General features: G+C 38.9%; 1 protein-coding gene across 4 annotated transcripts in view; it reads left to right on the top strand.

Moving 5' to 3' along the window:
- Positions 1-21,175, top strand: part of SRPX2 (sushi repeat containing protein X-linked 2) — a 473,560-nt gene that overhangs the window by 186,921 nt on the left and 265,464 nt on the right. For all 4 annotated transcript variants that reach the window (XM_044057516.1, XM_044057515.1, XM_044057517.1 and 1 more), the window contains one exon: positions 13,479-13,670. In XM_044057516.1, coding sequence (XP_043913451.1) covers positions 13,479-13,670 — 192 coding nt within the window. The remainder of the gene's footprint in view (positions 1-13,478; positions 13,671-21,175) is intronic.

Here is a 21,175-nt window from a genome sequence, read left to right as displayed (position 1 = left end):
GCATTGTGTGCACTATCAGACTAGGCCCATGCACATTGTGTGCACTTTCAGACTAGTCCCATGCACATTGTGTGCACTATCAGACTAGGCCCATGCACATTGTGTGCACTATTAAACTAGGCCCATGCACACTGTGTGCACCATCAGACTAGGCCCATGCACATTGTGTGCACTATTAAACTAGGCCCATGCACACTGTGTGCACTATCAGACTAGACCCATGCACATTGTGTGCACTTTCAGACTAGGCCCATGCGCATTGTGTGCACTATCAGACTAGGCCCATGCACATTGTGTGCACTATTAAACTAGGCCCATGCACACTGTGTGCACTATCAGAATAGGCCCATGCGCGTTGTGTGCACTATCAGACTAGGCCCATATACATTGTCTGCACTATCAGACTAGGCCCATGCGCATTGTGTGCACTATCAGACTAGGCCCATGCACATTGTGTGCACTATCAGACTAGGCACATGCGCATTGTGTGCACTATCAGACTAGGCCCATGCACATTGTGTGCACTTTCAGACTAGGCCCATGCGCATTGTGTGCACTATCAGACTAGGCCCATGCACATTGTGTGCACTATTAAACTAGGCCCATGCACACTGTGTGCACTATCAGAATAGGCCCATGCGTTGTGTGCACTATCAGACTAGGCCCATATACATTGTCTGCACTATCAGACTAGGCCCATGCGCATTGTGTGCACTATCAGACTAGGCCCATGCACATTGTGTGCACTATCAGACTAGGCACATGCGCATTGTGTGCACTATCAGACTAGGCCCATGCACATTGTGTGCACTTTCAGACTAGGCCCATGCGCATTGTGTGCACTATCAGACTAGGCCCATGCACATTGTGTGCACTATTAAACTAGGCCCATGCACACTGTGTGCACTATCAGAATAGGCCCATGCGCGTTGTGTGCACTATCAGACTAGGCACATATACATTGTCTGCACTATCAGACTAGGCCCATGCGCATTGTGTGCACTATCAGACTAGGCCCATGCACATTGTGTGCACTATCAGACTAGGCACATGCGCATTGTGTGCACTATCAGACTAGGCCCATGCACATTGTGTGCACTATCGGACTTTTACTGTCTAAAAGGAAAAAGTGTAACAAAAGTGTTCTGTTTAAAATCTAAAGTAGCATTTAATGTGGAACCATCAAAAATTATTAATGTATACATGATCACCTAAAGTATGTGCTTTATAACACTGTAAGTTAGTGCTAAAAGAAGTAAACAGTGTTTGATATTTGTTTTTAAACACAATATAAGTAAGTAATGTCAGTATTACTCAGTCCCTTATCAGTCTTTTAATAGTCTTTTAAACAGTGAGGCAGTTTTCTGAGTTCTAGTATGCTTTTTATGGAGCAAAAATGATTAAGCTCTGGTTTTCTAAAAGAGTTTACTAGTTCACATTTTTATAAAAGATAGAGATGTCTCCTTCCAGTTCCAAAAGGTCCATATGATCAATAATTTGAAATGTAATGCTGGTATGCCTTTTGTGAAGCTACAGGTGCCGAGCCAGTGCATTATTCTTGCACTTAGCTCTAATTTCGGAAGGATGGCCATAAATCCTTCCTTTAAGTCTGTTGATCGTTTTCCCCACATAAAATGCTTCACAGTCATTGCAGCCAGCCCTGTAAACCACCTGTATTGAGTTACTTGTCACCTCCTGTATAACCCTACACAAGCAGGTCAGTTAATCAACATTTATTGATTGCCTTTGTACCTTTCAACTGATAAGAGAATTTATAAAACCAAAAAGGTGACATTTAAAGTCAAAACTCCAACTTGTCACATTTCCATCATGGATTCCACTACATAACAGCAAGAGAAAATCCACAGAAAGAAAACTGGGCAGTTTTAAATGATGAGGCTTCACATCCCTGAATAAAGCCTGTAGTCTCTTTTCAGACCTAGATAGTACTATCACTCGTATGTTTGTGAATCTAAGGTCTGTCTCTTGTCTTTAAGTGGTGGTGGTGGGGTGTGGCATTGGCCAAGAAACTTCAATTTGCACAATAGAATTCTAAGGTGCTGCTCTGCCCTTTGTTTTATGGATAGCCTGGCAATGATGCTTCCTAGTAGGATTGAGAAGCATGAACCCACAGATATGATGTGCAGGTTTTTTAGATGTATGGTAAACAAAGACTAGACTGCTCTCTAGCTTGTGTTATCATCATCATCATCTTCAACATTATCACTTGTCTATGATGTGTCTGGTCCAACCAGTCAGGGGCAACACTTGTCAAAAATGAAATGATCTATTGATTTTAGCTCACAGATTTCTAGAATGTTCATCCAAAGTAATACAGGATCAAGGCAGACCTATGTTTTAAATGACTGCTTTTTGCTAAGTCTGAATCCAGAACATTATGCTGTCTGCCGGTTTGTTGGTACCTGTTTTAGTCTACTGAGGACACAAAAAGCATACATTTACATTATTGCAGATTAATAATGAGTTATCTGTGAGCAAACTCCGATGTTTGTGGCACCAGCTTCATGGGAGCTGTCGGGATTTGTAAAAAGCAAGACTGTTCACATACAAGATGAGCCAGATAGTCAAGGTATACATAGCAGTAGAAAGGAGAAGATAAAGGCACTCACACAGAGCCCTGTTGGAGCACCTTAGGCAAAAGCAAGAGTCTTTGATAGGTGTTTGGCAAGTTTATATCTAAATATCCAAGGGCAGTGATGATAACCCCATCTAATGGCTCTTCAAGACAGCTGTCCTGAGGGAGTACTTGGAATAGTGGCATATGATCAACAACATCAAAAGCCTTAGTCTCATCAATGAACAAGGCCCCTGGCAGCACACTCTTGACTGCATCATTGAGTACTGTGTCCCTGACTAGCTGAAGTACTATCATGAAGCTGTTACTATGGCTGGATGAGTACTGAGCAGTGGATAGGTGACTGTATTTATTAAAATGAGCAGGAATTCCCTGATGAACAGCAGTTTTCTGAATTTTTGCCAGGGAAAACAGCAGGGATATTGCTTATAATCCACTGTTGAGGATGAAGCCATGGTCTTGGGTATTAGTGCAAAATGTCCTTTCTTTTCTGCTGGAAGGTATTCTTTAGTTAATGAGACATTGAGACTGTTAGCAAGTGGCTTGTTTATAAAAGGAGCAAATAATTTCAGAAGGTATGTGTAAAGTCAGATCATTTCTGGGTTGCAAACATTCATGAAGCTCTTGCAGTAGCCCCAGAATGTGAGTCTGGGAGCTTTTTAAAGAGGAAAGATATACATAAGCTAATCATTATGCAGATTTACATACCAAATGATATGGCATTTCTGGTTGAAAGGATGTGAGGGAAAGTTATCTGTCAATTTCATTCCTGACGCCATCCATTGAGAACAATAAGTTACAGCACACATACCTAGGGTTGTTACCTTTCTCTACAATATATTTAAATATATGTCACAGCAATCTAGTGTTGGCAACTAGCAGTCTTTGTTTCTGTCTAAACACGTGAAACTTATGTACTTCAGTAGATATTTTGGCCTGGTTTCCCAGGAATACATATAAGGTTCCAGATGCTGATCTTTTAATTCCTTCCAACATTTCTAGGCACTGCCCTTTGTTAGAGAGACACCTTAAAGCTCAGGCATTACCCACACTTGTCTTTCACCCCTGACCCTTCTCATTCTCAGCGGGATGAGTCTATCTTCCAAGGGAGAGACAGAACTAGGAAGAAAAGTGATTACAGTGGTTCAGTTATGTCCACCGTAAAGTATGCCCCAGTTGTTCTGCTGCAGCAGCATCAGGGTTTATTTACTAACATTCTTTCTGGAATCTTATAGAGACAAATATGGGCAGCTTAGTTTTACTGTTTGTTTTTAATTTTTTTCTTGGTGAACTCCAAGGAGCTAACAAAGTAATGATCACTTAAGTTAGGTGCATGACCTAAAGGTATTGGATCTCACCTGGCATATTACAAAATTAAGCAGAAACTGTCTGTTAGATGAATTGTTCTAATATAGTCCTTAATCATGCAAGTGTGGAATTATGTCATCACAAACTAACCATGTTGAAATTGAAGTCATACATTATTTGGGTATTAATTTTGTGCTGAAAGAGTAGAAACAGCCATCCATCATGGCATACAAGTCATTCAGTGAGGCTGTTCACAGCAATAGCTTCAGAGTCCAGCCAATTAGGACCATGAGAAGAGCTGACTGTTAACTTTACATTATCGTGTGGGTTACAAACAAGTGCTCCACTCCCCATATTATCCTTATGACAGTCAAAACAAAGGCAGTGATGATGTGAGAATAAATTGGAAGGGGGCACTATGGCAGTCAAGATTATGTTCTCATACCAGGCAAGCAATTATTCAGATGTATTAGAAATACTTCTCAGATTCAGCAAAACAAATTTAATCCTTCAATACTGCTTGGATTTCTGAAGAAAAGGTTAATGTGAGCATTTGATAGCAGTTTGCTGTTAAAAAAAAAAGCAATCAGGCTCAGGGTTGCCTTCAACATCTCCTGCCCTAAGTAGAAGTCCCCTTAGTACTGGTAAATTAGATATGTTTTTAGACAATTTAAATTGCTATGACATCTTGCAATATAGTTGCCAAGTGGCACAAAAGGAAGGTATCCATCTATGCCATGGGTGACCGACATTTGGAAGTGGACTCATGCCAATGTTAGAACTGTTTGGGAAGGTGGATAGGATGACAGGGTCGACAGACTGCACTCTTGTCCCAGGAGGAGGGTGAGACGAATGCTGATGACTATGCAATCTCTGTATCACAGATCATCCTATCAGGACAAGAGGCGATGATGATGTCTTGATGCCTTTCCACTAACCACACCTCCTGCTAGGGATTCTGACCTGCCTACAGTATTTACACATGCTGCCAGGTCCACAAATGCAACTCTCCATGAGATCCCTCAGTACTGGAAAATTGCAATGATGTATCATATGGTCCTCTTCCTGAGGACTCAGGGGGCCCTCCTGATGTAGGGACATGCCCAGGGTTCCTAAGAGGTAGAAACTGGGGGTGATCAAGGATTGGGCATTTGTAGAAACTGGGGGTACAAGCTGCATGTTGCATGGGAATGAGGCAGTATTTAAAAAAAGAAAAAGAAGATAGCTTTCAAAAATCATTCTTTGAGGGAGCAAGCAGAAGTGCATGCAGAATGCACAAATTGCAACTGTGATTGATAAAGTGGGATTAGACAGATGTGTTCATGTTTAGAGGTATAATGGGGTTTATGCTGGTAGAGAGCATTAGAACACAGTGTAACAATGGGGTCTGTGTAAAGTGTTGCAGCAGATAAGAGGAGCAAAAAAAAGGAGTAATAAGAAACACAGAAGTCATTGTAAGGTCGTGTGCAGAGGTCTAATCTTGTAATAACAGTAGGGCAGTGCTGAAGTAGGTTCAGACAGAGAGAAATTAGGGGAACAAAGTGAGGCAATATGGGGTGACTGCAGAACAAAATAAGGTTTACATGTTTACCATTACATAGCAGGACCTAAGTCAAGCCCCCATTCGCTATACCCTGGAATGAGTCCCAACAGGGCACATACTCTTCAGTACAGCACAAGGCAAGTGGGCAAGGGATAAGAGGAACTTGGTATAAAATACACATATAATGCATGCACACTGCCACCCCAGCAAGCAGGGGGAGAAAAAATGTAATCTTGTGTTTTTCCTTAAAAATATCAAAACGTCACAAAAGTAGGCTACACTTATTTCAAATTATGGTAGCTAGAAAGCAAAACTAATAAGAGCAAATTCAATTTTACTCAATAGTGTCATTTATGATAATACAGAGTTCTGTCCTCCAGCAAAACTCATACAAATATGCCCGGACCAAATGACGTACACGGCAGCAGAACCCCTTTTACATTCTGTTACAAAAATGGATTTTATTGTTGCTGTTCCAGGTGAAACCTGTTATTCAGAGAAAAGAAGACTGCAAACTAAAATAGAGCAACATATTCTGATAAGGATACATGTTAATCCATCAAAAGCAGTTTTGGTGAACATTAAAACCAAAAAAAATGCCAAAACCACTTTCAGTGACCGTCTGAGAAACTCTTTTCTCCCCATTTGGAGGAATTCCTCCACATCCTCCTGAACATATATATACCAGTTCTAAGGTTGCACAACAGTGAAGAAAGATGAAAACTCTACGATTGCTAAGAGTAGTTTCAGCAAACTTTCCTTCAGTCTTTTTATTGACTGATACTAGCCCCAGTGGATTAACAGGAACTTTCTCATAACATCCCAGCTTAATACTCAAAAAGGATGGGGTGAGTAAAGTGAGTTAAAAAATTAAAAATACAGACACACCTTTCTTTAGGTAGCTAGATGCACCACAGCACAGTGTCCTACTTGAGAGCTGGGGACGTCCCTTGGCAATGAAAGTCTGCATTCTGGGAGCTGGGACTTGAGTAATCCCATCCTTTTTTACTTTTTAAACATCTTTATTAAATTGTGACTTGTAACATAGGCAAACTTACATTTATACAAAAGTAATCAAACCATATTAACAAGTTTACATTTACAAATATTATACATCACACATATTGTTCTATGCAAAATAATCAAACCAACATTACATAAACTGTTCATTTCCTGCCTTCTCCTAAAATTCATTCCTCCTCTAAAACATTTTTGTGCATGTGTTGTTATGACAATTTCCATTTTTTTTCTATGTACTTTATTCCTACCTTTTTTAAAGATCCTACTTCTTATTCACTTATCTCTGTTAAAACATTCACTATTTCAAATATGGCTGGTTTAGACTTTGATTTCTATTTTCTAATAATTGCTTTTTTGGCAGCAACCAGAACTGAAATTAACAAAGCCTTACTATGTCTAGACAATTTAGATCATGTATCCAGGCTCAAAACATTCATTTCCTTAGTTACACTCATTTGCTCGCCCAGCATTCTGACAGAGTACTCTGTAGGCAATTATTAGTGTGTCTATTCATTATACTCCAAAAACATATGCTCCCAGGTGTGTCTTTCTTTCCCACTATCCATTCAACATTTGCCATCTACCTGAGGAAAAATTCTTTGGAGTCAGCTTGGGGTATAAAAGTAATTATGCAAAAACTTTTTGGCAAAAATTCTAAAACTTTTAGACTTTGTTGCATACTTGAGAGCCACACATATGTCCTCCCAATCTTTCTTTGTAAATTGCTTATCTAATCTCTCTTCCTAATCTTTTCTGATATTCTCAATTGATTCTAATAGTTATTGTGTAATATTTTGTATGCCATACTAATTATCCCTTTTAAACAGAAATTTCTGTTCTAGAGTCAACTAAAACTCAACCAGTGCAGGTCTTTCGCCAAGGATTCCCTTATCCATTTTTCTTTGTCTATAGTCTGATATCAGTCCCTGAGAGGGAAGGCAATCTCTAGCCTGCAGTCCAAATGTCTTACTGCCCTCTTCGCATTCTATTACCTTTCACTCTCTAATTATTTGTTCCCAATACCTTGATTGTTTTTCTAGCTTTTTCCAGTAAATTCTAGCCCCCTCATGCATATTTTCTGTACCCCTAACTGCAGTCATCCATCCCAATCAGTATCAGCTCCTTTCTCTGTTCATGTGTTAGCTTAGTTCTTAGCATACTTTCTGATACTTTATGAATATAATATTCTGTATGACTACTGAAGTTCTCCTTAAGGATATGCATTCAAAATCCCACTAGTTCCTTATTTCTTGAATTTCCCCTCTTCTTCTTCATCACCCCCTTCCACTTTGAAATGCATGTTTCTCCTTGTGTTATAATTAAGAGTCTTAACTGTGTAGAACTAAAGCATCCTTTCAAATCTGGTAATCCTAAACCTCTTTGTTCTACTGGAAATCCCAACTTATCCCACTTGACATTTCCCCTCTTCCCCTCCCTGATAAAATCGTTTAACTCTTTATGAATTACTATCTACAACCTTTTCTCTGGTTAATAAAATATGTCTGACGTGTGTAAAACTAAACAGACTAAAAACATTTTTGCTGCTTGTGTCTTGCCATCCATATCCATAGACAAGAGATTCCAATTTCTCAGTTTTTGTGTTATCTTTTGTTTAGTCTCTTCCCACATATCCTTAGCTGCCATAACAGCATCCTTTTTAACCATTACTCTTAAATACTTAATTTTATCTGTCCCCATAAAAATGTGTATTGCTGGACCAATTAATGTGTGGGTATATAGTTTAAAGGCATAGCCTTTGTTTTATCTTCATTAATTTTATATCCTAAAAAGACCTGAAACTGTTTCAAGATGTACTACAACACTGAAATGTCCTTTTCTGGTTCTATCAGGTATAAAATAATATTGTCTGCAAATAAAGCCATATTTTATTAATAACCATACCAATTATATAATTGAATTTCTGAGTCCCTTATTTTCTTCACCAGTGGCTCTAAACATCAAGCAAATAACAAAGGGGAAAGAAGATATCCCTGCCTTGTCCCTCTGTTCAAACACAACTTATCAGAGAGGCAACCTCTCACTTTAATTTTTGTCTCTGATCCCTCATAAACCCTCCTAATTAAGTGTATCATTGTGTCAGGGAATCCAAATACTTCCATTGCCCTGTTCATAAACTCCCAGCTTACTCTGCCAAATGCTTTGTCTGCATCATGACCCACAAACAATAGTGATATTTTCTTATATTCTGCTTCCCTGTAGATCATCATTGTTCCTTCATTGTTGTCAAATGTTTGCCAACCCTCCACAAAACCACACTGATCCATATCTATCAACTTTGACTATTTCTTTACCATTCCTTTAGTTATTATAGACATAAACATTGTAATCATGGTTTAAAATTGAAATGGGCCTATATGAATCTGGATCTGATGGGCCTTTACCATCTTTATGTATTACAGCCACCACAGCTTTTTTCCAGGATAATGGTGCTTCCCCTCCTATTAAAATAGTGTTAAAATCTTCCAGATCTTTATTACTTCCTTCTCTCCTAGCTTCCAAACTTCCACCAGAATACTATCTATTCCTGCAGATTTTCCTGTAGATTGGTTATGTGTCACCATTTTTATCTCATCTCTTCCTGTCTTCACTGTTAACTGTTGAGCTTCATCTACCTTTAACATTGACAAATTTAAGTCTTCTTTAAATACTTCCATTTGTGCTTTATTTTTATTTCCTCACTTCTCTGCTTTATACAATTTTTCATAAAATTCCTGAAATATCTCTAGTACCTTTACAGGATCTCTGTTTATTTTTCTGGTTATAGGGTCCCTAAGTTTGGCAACAATCCTTTCTCATTTCTGTTGCCTAAATAGTTGTCCCAAACATTTTTGTACATTGGAGTTATTATCAAAACAGTTGCTTAACAGCAATCTTTCTAAATTCATGCATATTATTCAGATACTCCCTTATTTTGTCTTTAGCACTCTGCAATTGCACCTCCTCTTGCTCTGTATGGTCCCCCTTATTTTGCAGTACTTTAACCTTTGTTAGCCCCTCTAAATAATTCTTATTACTTCGTAACTATATCTCTTTTTCTTTTCTTTCTACCCTATTTTTAAACTCCACTCTTATTTTATTCTACTAACTAGCTATATCTTCTAGAGTACTTGATATTTCCCCTAATAACTCCCAAATAATTTCCACTGCCCATTCCTTAAATTCCCCTCTTTTTAACAGGAATGTGGGGAAGCGCCAAAGTCTCATCTTACTTCATTATCCTGCATTTTTATCTTTGTAAATATTGGTGCATTATTTGAAATAGTTATTGGGTGTGTGCCAAAGTTCTCAATTAAATGCACATGTTCTGCTCCTGTGAAATGTAATTTCTGTCCAGTCTAGCCAAGCTATTATACTTTGGGGAATAATATGTAAATTCTCTGTGAGTTGCTACTACTGAATTCACATCTTCCATACCAATATTTTCAGAAATTTCTTCAGAAAACTATCCTATTGTTATATTTTCCCTTCCAGGCCCACCAAATACATATTTCATTGTTGCAAATCAAATTACAGTCTCATCCTATATGTAATATTCCTTGCTGAAAGCTGATTATTGCTCCCAAAACTTTTTTAAGCTCTATAACAGCAGTTTTAGGTGGAATATAAATATATGTTAGTGTGATCCTTATCCCTTGCCAATAGCCCCTTACTACCCCAAATCTGCCATTATTATTCTTTTTCCTCTTCTAAAACTATTGATGATCCTTTAGCGATTAATATAAGTACTGTTTTCCCTTGTCCCCGACATTCTGCTGAATATATCCATTCTGAAATCCTTTCTTTATCAAATTCACATGTTCAGTTCTATCCAAATGTGTCTTCTATAACATTGCTATTTGCACTCTACATTTCTTAATATAATTAAATATTCCTTATTTTTGTCGCTACCTGTGAGACCATTCACATTCCAAGATTATTTGAAAAGTGTCACCATTATGATAGGAAGTCATTTTTCCTACCTATTATATTCGACAGCTTTTTTAAATGTCTATTCCCAGCTTTTGTGCAGCATGCACCTACTAATGTTTGGAGATTGATCCTTTATACATATTTTCTTATCAACATTGGAACCTATGTCACATTTTAAAGAATGTTTTGTTTTAATAAAAATCCAAATTCATCCACAAAGCACCCCAATAACCTGTTGACTTCAATCAAACACACAAAACTATACACATCTTCAAATAATGAAGTTTAACCCTCCCAAAAGGAACAACTGTCCCAAATAGACATCTGTCATCACAGACCTTAACCAACCTAAAGCTGGTGTTATCCATGCTAAGACATGAGTGATCCCATTCTTGATGGCACATCATGATCTTAATTCCACAGGAATTCTCCTATTTAGTCATCTCAGTCTTTTCAATTTGCTAATATATTGAGTGGGAATATACATCATATAAAGAAAATGTGCACACTGTCCATCATGCAATGCAAAATAGATACTACTCCTAAGGTACTATTTCTCTGTTAACCAATTTTTTGTACTTCATAAAATGTTTAGTAGGGGGCATTCTAGCTGCTATCAGAGCAGGGTTTTTGAAAAATGCTTAAAAGATTAAGTGGCATCTTCTAGGCTGTCCATAGATGTATGCATGTGCATAAGTATATGAATGAGTGTGTGTTACTGTGTCTGTGTGTTAGTGTATGTGTACACGCACATGTGTGCAGACATGCATGCATACGTGTGTGTGTGTGTGTGTGTGTGTGTGTGTGTGTGTGTGTGTGTGTGCGTGTGCATGTGTGCGTGTGCGTCTGTGTGTGTGTGTGTGTGTGTGTGTGTGTGTGTGTGTGTGTGTGTGTGTGTGTGTGTGTGTGTGTGCGTGTGTGTGTGTGTGTGTGTGTGTGTGTGTGTGTGAGTGTGTGCATTTATCCTGCTATAAGCTAGTACCTTGTCTGTGAATGTGTCCAGTGATCAGTGGCACAAGCACAAGCTGCAGCTCACTATGGCCCTAGATTGGTTTAAGCAGCTAATTAAAGAATAAAGGATGATTTATTCACGTGATTTTTCTCCACACTGAGGTCTGTCCCCAGACATACATCACTGATCATACATGGTTAGAGTTACCCATCACAGTTACCAATATGTAACCACTGTCACCTATGCAGACCACCCATCAGTCATGGGCTACACCTAGTATATATGCCAGAAGTGTAGATTTTCCCTGGGAATAGATGGGAGCCTTAATAGCTGTCTGCTGGTGGCCTGGTGTGGAGATGTGTGGGCATGACATGAGAGTTTGAAATGGTCCTCTCTGGTTGGTAAAAGGTTCATGCAGTTACATCATCTATTTGTTCTATTTTTTATTACTGAGCCAAACATCCTGATGGGGCAGAGTGTATCCTTTCCACCCAATGTGCACAAATGTATCATAAAGGCTCAGACATTCATCCAATAGTAAGTACCATTAACGTCACAGTGCTCCCTCTGTCTCACTCCTCTGGAAGGGAGTGTTGCCTAACTTCTGCTAACTACCCCTCCCCTACAAACTGTCCTGCTCTTTGATAAGTGGGCCATATTCTAGGGCCCCGAATCCCTGGCAGCACAGGCTGACAAGCTCCTTATACCACATTATTCTAGTTCCTGCTTTGCACAACATTCATGTAAATAAGCACTATCACATCCATTTAAGTTTCTGAAAGGCTCCCAGTAGCTGTCCCATTCTTTTTTTCAAACAGTGCAGAAGGCATCACAAAAAAGTGGTGAACAACTGAAGACTAGTTTTCGGGTATTGTAGGAGTCACATAGCTTTTATCCTCTGGCTCAGGGGACCATCGAAACAGAAGTCAGTAGCATGCTTATTCAGCAGATGTCTCATGACTTCAGCAGTAAGTACTTCTGTGTACACTTTTTAACATATAATGTCAATATTTTTTCCTTTTACAGGTGTTTCATTCTCAATAGAACTGCAAAAAAGCATCATGAGAACTGTATGTTTCTTGTTCCTCTATCCACTTCCTGGGTTTCTGATGTCATACACACTGCACCCTGTTCTGCACATCCAGGACCCAGTATATAAGTGACTGCAATGTCATTAGATGACTGTTTTTTGGGCTGTGCAGGGAAAATTAGCCGAATTCCTGCTTCTTGAAATATAAACATTCCCCTTCTTAGAAGGACACCATAAAACGCTACTGTAACAGCATAAGGCATAAATTAATAATGAAATGAGCCTGGGAACTGGGAACATTGGAATGATGGGGAGGGTATTCTAGGAATTTCCAGATATGCACAGTGGCTGTATACATAGACAGTGTGCAACTTGGTGGGTAACAAATGGCGTAGAGAGAGGTTTCTATGGTGAAACTGTGACAAATATCAGACTGGACTAGTTCATTATCAAAACTGTCGAAATAGTGGGATTAGACCCTGAGGAAGGTTGTAGGGAATCATGTGACCATTGCCACAGGACCAAAACATGTGAACTCTGGGCTAACAGACAGAGTTCAGACCTGAATTAGCTGAGGTAAATGATTTTAACAGAAAAAAGGTGTTCTTCAAAGAGATGTAGAAAGACTGTCAGCCTAGCTTGCTGGGGTCATTTGATTCATATATACATGCATTTGTCTACAGTTTTTTCCCTTGTGCTGAGCTTTTGCAGATGTCAAGTAGTCTTTTAGACTTCCAGGCAAGCAGTTTCCATCTCGCCTCTCACAATCCCTTCCCCAGCTTTCCTGCAACATGTCCTTTTCTAATGAATGTTGGACTTACTGCTTGTATCACATTCATTCTATGTACACAAGTATGTTTCTGTCATGTCCTTTATTGTAGTTTCCTCCAAATGGAGAGAGACAGATTTCTGAGCTTTTGAGTTTAACAGCTCAGCAGTTACCTATAGCCAGTCTATCCTGGGTTTCTTTTCATTGAGAAATATGAGTGGCAGTGAAGTAATTGCAATGATTTTAGGAATGAGACAGAGATGGAAGAAACAAAGAAAAATATAATTTGTATAAGCCAGGCAACTTGCTAATGATTCTTTTTTTTTTTAGCAACTAGGTGGTGTTATGAATTAAATATTGCAAATGGAGAGACAATCTGCTATTCTGCTAGAGGTGGCAATTATCCGAGTGCAATGGGAACACGCTGTGAGATCTCATGTGACCGAGGCTATCGTTTAATTGGGCAGAGACATGTACAGTGTATGGCTAACCGTCACTGGTCAGGAACAGGCTTCTGCCATGGTAAGTCAGCTAAAATATGAAATAAAAAAGGTGAATGCATGCAGTGCACCTATGGTCTATATTTGTTTAGGAAGAAGGGAATATGTTTGCTTTTTATGAAAGAGTTTTGCATCATAATTCTGAAAGTAGTTTGGACTTGTGGGCTAACTGTCTCACAATGATGTTCGGGGCACTTTCCACCACTTCACCCATTTACATTTACTTTTTACATTTTACATTTGTTAATCAGGTTAGTCTGACTGAGCTTTTGGCTCATTTTCAGCAGAGACCTGGGGAGAAGAGTTCCTCAGTGAATAGAATTTAACAAAAATCAGTTACAGTCAGCAAAAGATTATGAACAGGTTACAATAAAATATAAAATGAATAATAACTAAATAATTGTTTTAGGGTTTAGAGAGCATATATACAAAAGTCGGATGAAGATATAAGGAAATAAAGTGCAGGTGACCAATAAGACAGACAGGTTAAAGTTAGTTATGTAGGAGCAGTCTGATTGATTACAGATAGGATAGACAGGGAGGAAAGGTAGTAGTGGGAGGGTATTAAGAACAAATGAAACGAAGGAAGGAAGAGGTGGGAGAACATAAAGTTAGAAATAAACTTGGAGTGAGGAGGAGTATTTGGTGTGAGGATAGTAATTTCAGCGGGGATGACTACAGTGGCAGGACCATTTTTTAGTTAGGTATTTTCGGGTGGCTAATTTAAAACTCTTGCTATGGTCAAGGGACTTTATTTCCCAAGAGAAGTTGGTTCCAGGATGTGGTTGGGTTATAGTTACAGAGTAGATGTCCTATTTTGGTTTTAGGTTTATAAATCTGTAACAATCCTTGGTCTGATCTGCGTATTGTCCTATCTTTAGATATGATAGAAGAGAAGCTAGGGCAGAAAGAGGGCAAATAGAGGATGGAGTGGATGATTTGTAGTTGATATAGTAGGAGTAGGTGAGGGAATTTAAGCCAGTCCAGTTGCTTAAGCGATAAGCAGTGGTGAGACTTGTAGGTTTGGTTTGCTGCGAATCTGGCCACCTTAATATAGGTAGTTTCAGGTTTAGAAATGAGTGCAGTGTTAAGGTTTGTTAATATGTGACAGCTGTATAGAAGTGTTGGAAGTAAAAAAGTATGAGAGAAAGTTATTCTGGCTGTGTTGGTTAAGTATTTCTTGTTGCAGTAAAGGTGTCCAAGTTTCGGTGAGTTTTTTTGATGCAGTTTGTGGTATGTAGATCAAACTTAAGCTGATTGTCTATTGTGACACCTAGCAATTTAGTGCTTGGTTCAGCTGTGATGATGGTGTTATTGCTTTATAAAATGGTAAATGTACTTTTGAGATTGGTGAGGTTTTTGGGGAGGAAGAGTAGGAGCCTATTTTTTTAGGATTAAGAATTAATTTATCACTAAGCCATGTCTCAGTGGTGTTGAACGATGCCTGGGTAGTAGAGTGGAGGTCTGATGGGTTGTCTGCAATGGTGATGACAGTAGAGTCATCAGCATATTGCACAAGTGATGACTGGGGACAAGAGGTATAGAGTAAGTTACTGAAAATATTGAAGAGCAGTGGTCAAAGGATAGATCCCTGGGGGACACACATTTGCACAGTGAGAGGGGGTTATAGTGCAGAGAGCCATTTAACTGATTGCTGGCAGTCAGAGAGATAGCTAGAGAATCAGGAGATAGTAGGGGGAGAGAATTTTAAGTTAGTGAGTTTCTCCAAGAGGAGAGGGTGGGAGACAGTGCCAAAGGATTTAGAGAGGTCAAGGAACAGGCATGAGACAAGTTTATTGTTATCATGAGCAAGAGATACTGTGTTGATGAAGGATATTAGTGCAATTGTACTATGATTAGAATGGAATCTGTGCTGAGTGTGTGTGAGAAGGCTTTCTTGGTGAAGGTATTGCATTATCTGCTTGTGAATGCATTTCACTAGGATTTTGGAGAGAGGAGATAGTATAGCAATTAGTCTGAAGTATGATGTATCAGAGGAAATGCCACCTTTGTGAATGTGTAATGTAAAGAAGTGTTTCCATATAGAGGGGATATAGGATTCAGAAACAGAGTGGTTGATCAAGATAGAAACAGGATAGGCCAGGGGTTCAGAGGCAATCTGTAGGAAATTGGAGGGTAGAGGAGGTACAGCTGAGGGGGAGCAGGGTTTGAGTTTAGAGAGTAAGGATTTTATATAGTTAGTTGGTACTGCTTTTAAAAGAAAGAGTTAGAAGGGTTAGGAAGAGATACTGAGTTAGTGAGGGTGTTGACATTGTTGCTAGGGGGAAGACAATTGATCAAGGTGGCTATCGAGTTTATAAAATGATTGTTAAACTTAATGGCCATGTCTTCAGGGGTTTTATTAGGCAAAGGTTTGGAGGGGAAGGGATTCCAGAATGTAGACTATGATTGATAGAGTTCCAGATTTTTTTAGGATTTGATTTTAGAGTAGTTGGCGGGGTTAGCATAGATGTTCAATTTGCCTTTGTGGATGATTTTTTTGATTTTGTTTCTAAGTTCTTTATATGTTTGAAGGAGAGAAGGGGTCCTGGTTTTTGTCCACATTTTCCATACCCTGTCCTGGTTTTTCATGAGGGTTAGAGTAGATTTAGTAAGCCAAGGAGCTGTGCTGGATTTGATTCTAATTGTGCAGAGAGGAGCGAAGGAGTTGAGAATGTTAAGGAAGGTGGTGTTGAAGGAGTGGACAGCTTCATCTAAGGGAAGAGTAGCGAGATGAGACCAGTTAATTCTAGAGAGTAGGTCAATGAAGGACAGAATTTTGAAAGTTTGTGGGTGGTAATGGGTGGATCTGATGTAATGGGGAGTATGTCTGGTGACAGCTATAGGACAGTGGTCACTAAGGGCATTTGAAAGGGTCTGGGGGTTATGGTAGTTTTTTTTGGGGGGAGACCAAAATCCTATCCAGAAGAGAGCTTGGGAGGTGAGATTTATTAATATAAGTAGGGGTTGTGGTTAGCTGTTCAAATCTGTGCAGGTTAATGCAAGAAGTAGGGTTGAGAGTTTGTATTGTACAAATAGATAACAAATGGGACATGGAGCTGAAAAAAAGTGGATTGATGGCCAGCAGAGGAAATAGGGCAAATGTGGACTAGAAAAAAACAGCAAGAGTAGATCATTAGCCCCAGTCAAGTCTCATAATTCATCCAATTCCTTTCCCTTATCTCATCAGTTATTATTGACCTTTCTTTCTGTATCATTGTGTCTAACTTTCTGAAAGAGGCCCATAATGGTCTAAGAACTTCAACCAACCTCTAACTAATGCAGTATATTCTTATTTGTAGTTTTCTCACACAGTTACTTGAAAGTAAAATATTAGATCTGAACTAATGAATGTAGCAATGAATATAGACTGTTCTGTTGTTCATGTAAAGGATAGACATCTCAGTGTGGCATATAACATATCAGTTTTCAGACTTTATTAAACAATGCAAATTCTGAGTCTCAGGAAAAAAAGAAACAGGTATACCTTTTGGTATTTAAACACTGAGTATGGTACACTACTGTTTAAAAACAGTACAATACAGTAAATGAGCTTCTAGGAACAACGGTTACAAAGCAGAGGAAGCAGTCAATGTCTATGAAAGTTCATAGATTTGGTAAACTTATCTTTTTAAACTTATTATGTGCTATATTATGAGTAGTAGGAAATTCTGAACAGCCTTTAACAGGACATTTAAAATGTACTGACAAGTATTGCTAATTTGACTAGGTGTAAATCTAGTCATGTAATATGCAGATACAGAATAATGTTAATAATGACACTTGATTACAGAAATGACCAGGGAAAGTTTCAAAAACTGAATTCCTCTTTTGAAATATAAAATACTTTTTTACAGCTTTTGAACTCAGATAAAGCTGCTTAAATATACGGTTAGATTGTTTTTGTCACTACGTTTTTACATGAAAAGTTATTTATTACATATGAAACTGTACTGTCTTACATTGATCTTTCATATTTACTTTGATACTTTTTATGTACAGTAAGCCTATTCTGCCTGAGCTCATTTTATAAATAGTTTGTTAACTAAATGGCTAATTCTACCTTGTAATAAATAATGAATAAATGAAAAGTCGAGCTTTTAAGAAATCAAATGAATTATGTAACTGACTGTAACTAAAGAGCCACCAAAATGACATAAATCAATGACAAGACTACAAACTCAGTCCTTTTAAGTGTGGCTTGCCAGTCAGTGATGACCGTCTTCACACCTCAGGTAGTGTTCAGGTGTTCCTTAGCACAGACACAGGACTGTGTGTAGCAGTCAAACCAGACAGTACAATGAAGTATAGCTAAGATACAGGTTCCCTTCCTGCTGGCATTGAGCAAAGCCTGCAGCATGTACCCCATAAGATGGCCTTAAAAATCTTCATGAAGAGTTATCCTGTGAGTATTAGAAAACACAACGGGCTGGGTTCATTAACAGCTAAAGAAAGTGCAGGGATCATGCTGGCGGCACAACAGCACATTATTTGGCATTCATTAAGTGACTCTACATGATGTTCTGCGCCGCCAACAAAGGGAAATGGCAGAATATGCTAATGAAATCATAAACAGATGAAGTACTTGCTAATTAACCAATCCAATATGGTGGAGCTATTCAGGATGCTATACAGCAATAGTGTACACTTAGTCTAGGCTTTTGACATGTAGACCAAAACTCTTTGGAATACAGCATGATTACACTTAGGAGAAAAACATATTAGGAGCTGCTGCTACTGTTATTATGCTGTATGTGCAACAGGCTTTAAATTAGGGGGCTGTTGCTGCCAGACCTCAGACAAGAAGAAGAAGAAGGGAATTTAGACCCCATTTGATGTGTTATGGACTGCGTGAAACAGAAATTGTTGAGAGATACAGGATGGACAGGGAAACACTAGAGGAAATATGCAGCTTCCACCCCCCCGGTCAGGTCCCAGAGAAATCATGGAGAACCCATCCCATTGGAATCAAAATTATGTTTAGCACTATGTATACTAGCTACTGGTGCTTTCCAGGGGATATGTTAGGGTATCACAGACATCAGCCTCTAGAATATTACATACATTTTTAAATGCAATGCTACTACATACAAGGGATCATATCTGTTTTCCACAAACCCCACTGGAGAGAGCAAGAATCATGCAAGAATTCTAAGCAGTACTGCACTTCCCTGAAGTGTTGGGGGTGTAGATTGCACACACATAGAAATAAAAGTCCCACACAAAGTCAAAAGTAACTTTATTGTCATTTAGATCGGCACAAGTGTAGAGTAATGAGATTCCGTGCAATCAGCTCATCATGTGACAGACAAAAAAGAAACCACATACCTAGAAAGACATAATTTAAAACAACATATAATACTACCACCATCTTGTAAATCAACTCTACACTTAAGTATATAGCTACATATATTCCTAGAAACACACACTCATTAAGATAATAAAAACACACATCTAGCAGCAAAGTTCTAGTAATAGTATTGCACATGAACTACATATCACATTATGGATGGACAAGCACATAGCAGTAGTAGCTGAAGAAAAAAAAATATTGCACTTGGATTAGTAGTATAAATTATAATGGTTGGCTGGGCTTAATAAATAATAGATAAAATAATATCGCACAGAGAATGGGAAGTCCCAGCTTCCTGACCTGTCAATGACCAGATGTAATGTTGAGTTAAGAAGTTTGATTACCTTCGGATAAAAACTGTCTTTGAATCTAGTTGTCCTGCATCGAATACCGAGGTATCTTTTACCACATGACAGGCTCATAAACAGACTGTTTGCAGGATGAGTTGCATCATTTAGTATTTTGGTGGCTCTCTTTAGGTTTCTCGATGTATAAAGATCCTGGATTATGGGTGGACTAGATGCCAGTTATCCTCTCGGCAATTCTCACCACTCTCTGCAGGGATTTCTTATCTGTGATCAAACAGCTCCCATATCATATTGAAAAATTGGATGTTAGAATGCTTTCAATTACTGCTCTGTAGAAGGTAAAAAGTGCTGACAATGGTAGTTTCACCTTTTAGAGATGTTGGTGTGCTTTTTTACTATGTCTCAAGTGTTCCCGGACCAAGAAAGATCATCAGAGATATAAACTCCAAGGAATTTGGTACTGCTTATCCTTTCAACCATCTCACCGTTGATCATGATGGGTGTATGGGGCGATTGCCTCTTCCTATCAATTATGATGATCTCTTTTGTTTTACTTACATTTAGGTCCAGGTTGTTTCTTGCACACCAGGCAATTAGTGTGTTAACCTCTTCTCTGTATGCACTCTCGTCCTCTCTCCTGATGAGACCCACAACTGTAGTGTCATCAGCAAACTTAATGATATTATTTGTACTGAAGTTTTCTGTGCAGTCATGGGTTAGGATAGTAAGCAATAAGGGGCTGACAGCGCAACCCTGAGGCATACTTGTGTTGAGTGTTATGCTCCTAGAGGTAGTCTTGCCCACCAAACCTTCTGGGGCCTGTTAATCAAAAAGTTCTGGATCCATTTGCAGAGGTGTTTGCTGATACCCAGATGGATTAGCTTACTGATCAATTCTACAGGGACAACTGTGTTAAATACTGAGCTAAAATCCATGAATAGCATTCTCACAAAGCTGTCCTTGCTCTCCAGATGCTCAAGAGCAAGATGCAATGTGACCACTATTGCATCAGCCGTGGATCTGTTTTCTCTGTAGGTAAACTGCAGTGGGTCAAAAGTCGATGGTAGGTCCACAACCAGGTGTTTCTTGACTAGCCTCTCAAAACATCTCATAACTGTGGATGTTAGTGCAGCAGGCCTGAAGTCGTTCAAGCTAGAGGGTGAGGCATTTTTGGGTAGAAGGATGATATTCGTTACTTTGTAACAAGAAGGGACCTTTGCTAGGCCATGTGAGGTGTTAATATATCCATGAGTACTGTACATAGTTGATCTGCACAGCTCTTTAACACCTAACCCAAGATATTATCTGGACTGGCCGCCTTTCTAGGACTGACTTTCTGTAGCACCTTTTTTACTTCCATTGGGCTAAGGCTAAGTACTGCATCATACTGCTCTGTGTGTAATCTTTGCACAGTTGTGATGTTTCTCTCCTGAAATCTTTCAAAAAAAAGTATTCAGCCTGTCTAGGAAATCAGTGTTATCATCACATTGTGCAGCTCTCGTTTTATAGTCCATAATTTGTTGTATACCCTGCCACAACCATCTGGTATTCCAAATGTCCTCAAAGTGGTTTAGTACCTTCCTCCTATATTCCCTCTTAGCCTCGTTTATGCCTCTTTTTTTATTTTTTATTTATTTATTTTTTTAAAGGGAAAGAAGTACATCAATTGAAGAGATTTCCACTCTGTAACTGACAGGTTATCGGTAATGCCCAACAGATCATCTACAATGTTTGCGTAGGTAACTCAGGCAGTTCTACATGGCTCACATGTATGGCACACTTGTGAGCTGTACACCAGATTTGCTAGGGATGACATTCCTCAGGGGATCTAGTAGGGGGGTGCAGGTTATGCACTGGAGTCCTGGC

Source organism: Protopterus annectens, chromosome 15.part0, assembly GCF_019279795.1.
Source record: "Protopterus annectens isolate FY-2018-M chromosome 15.part0, PAN1.0, whole genome shotgun sequence".
NCBI lineage: Eukaryota > Metazoa > Chordata > Ceratodontiformes > Protopteridae > Protopterus > Protopterus annectens.
Note: the sequence above shows the minus strand (reverse complement) of the source record. Positions and strands in the feature narration are given on the sequence as shown.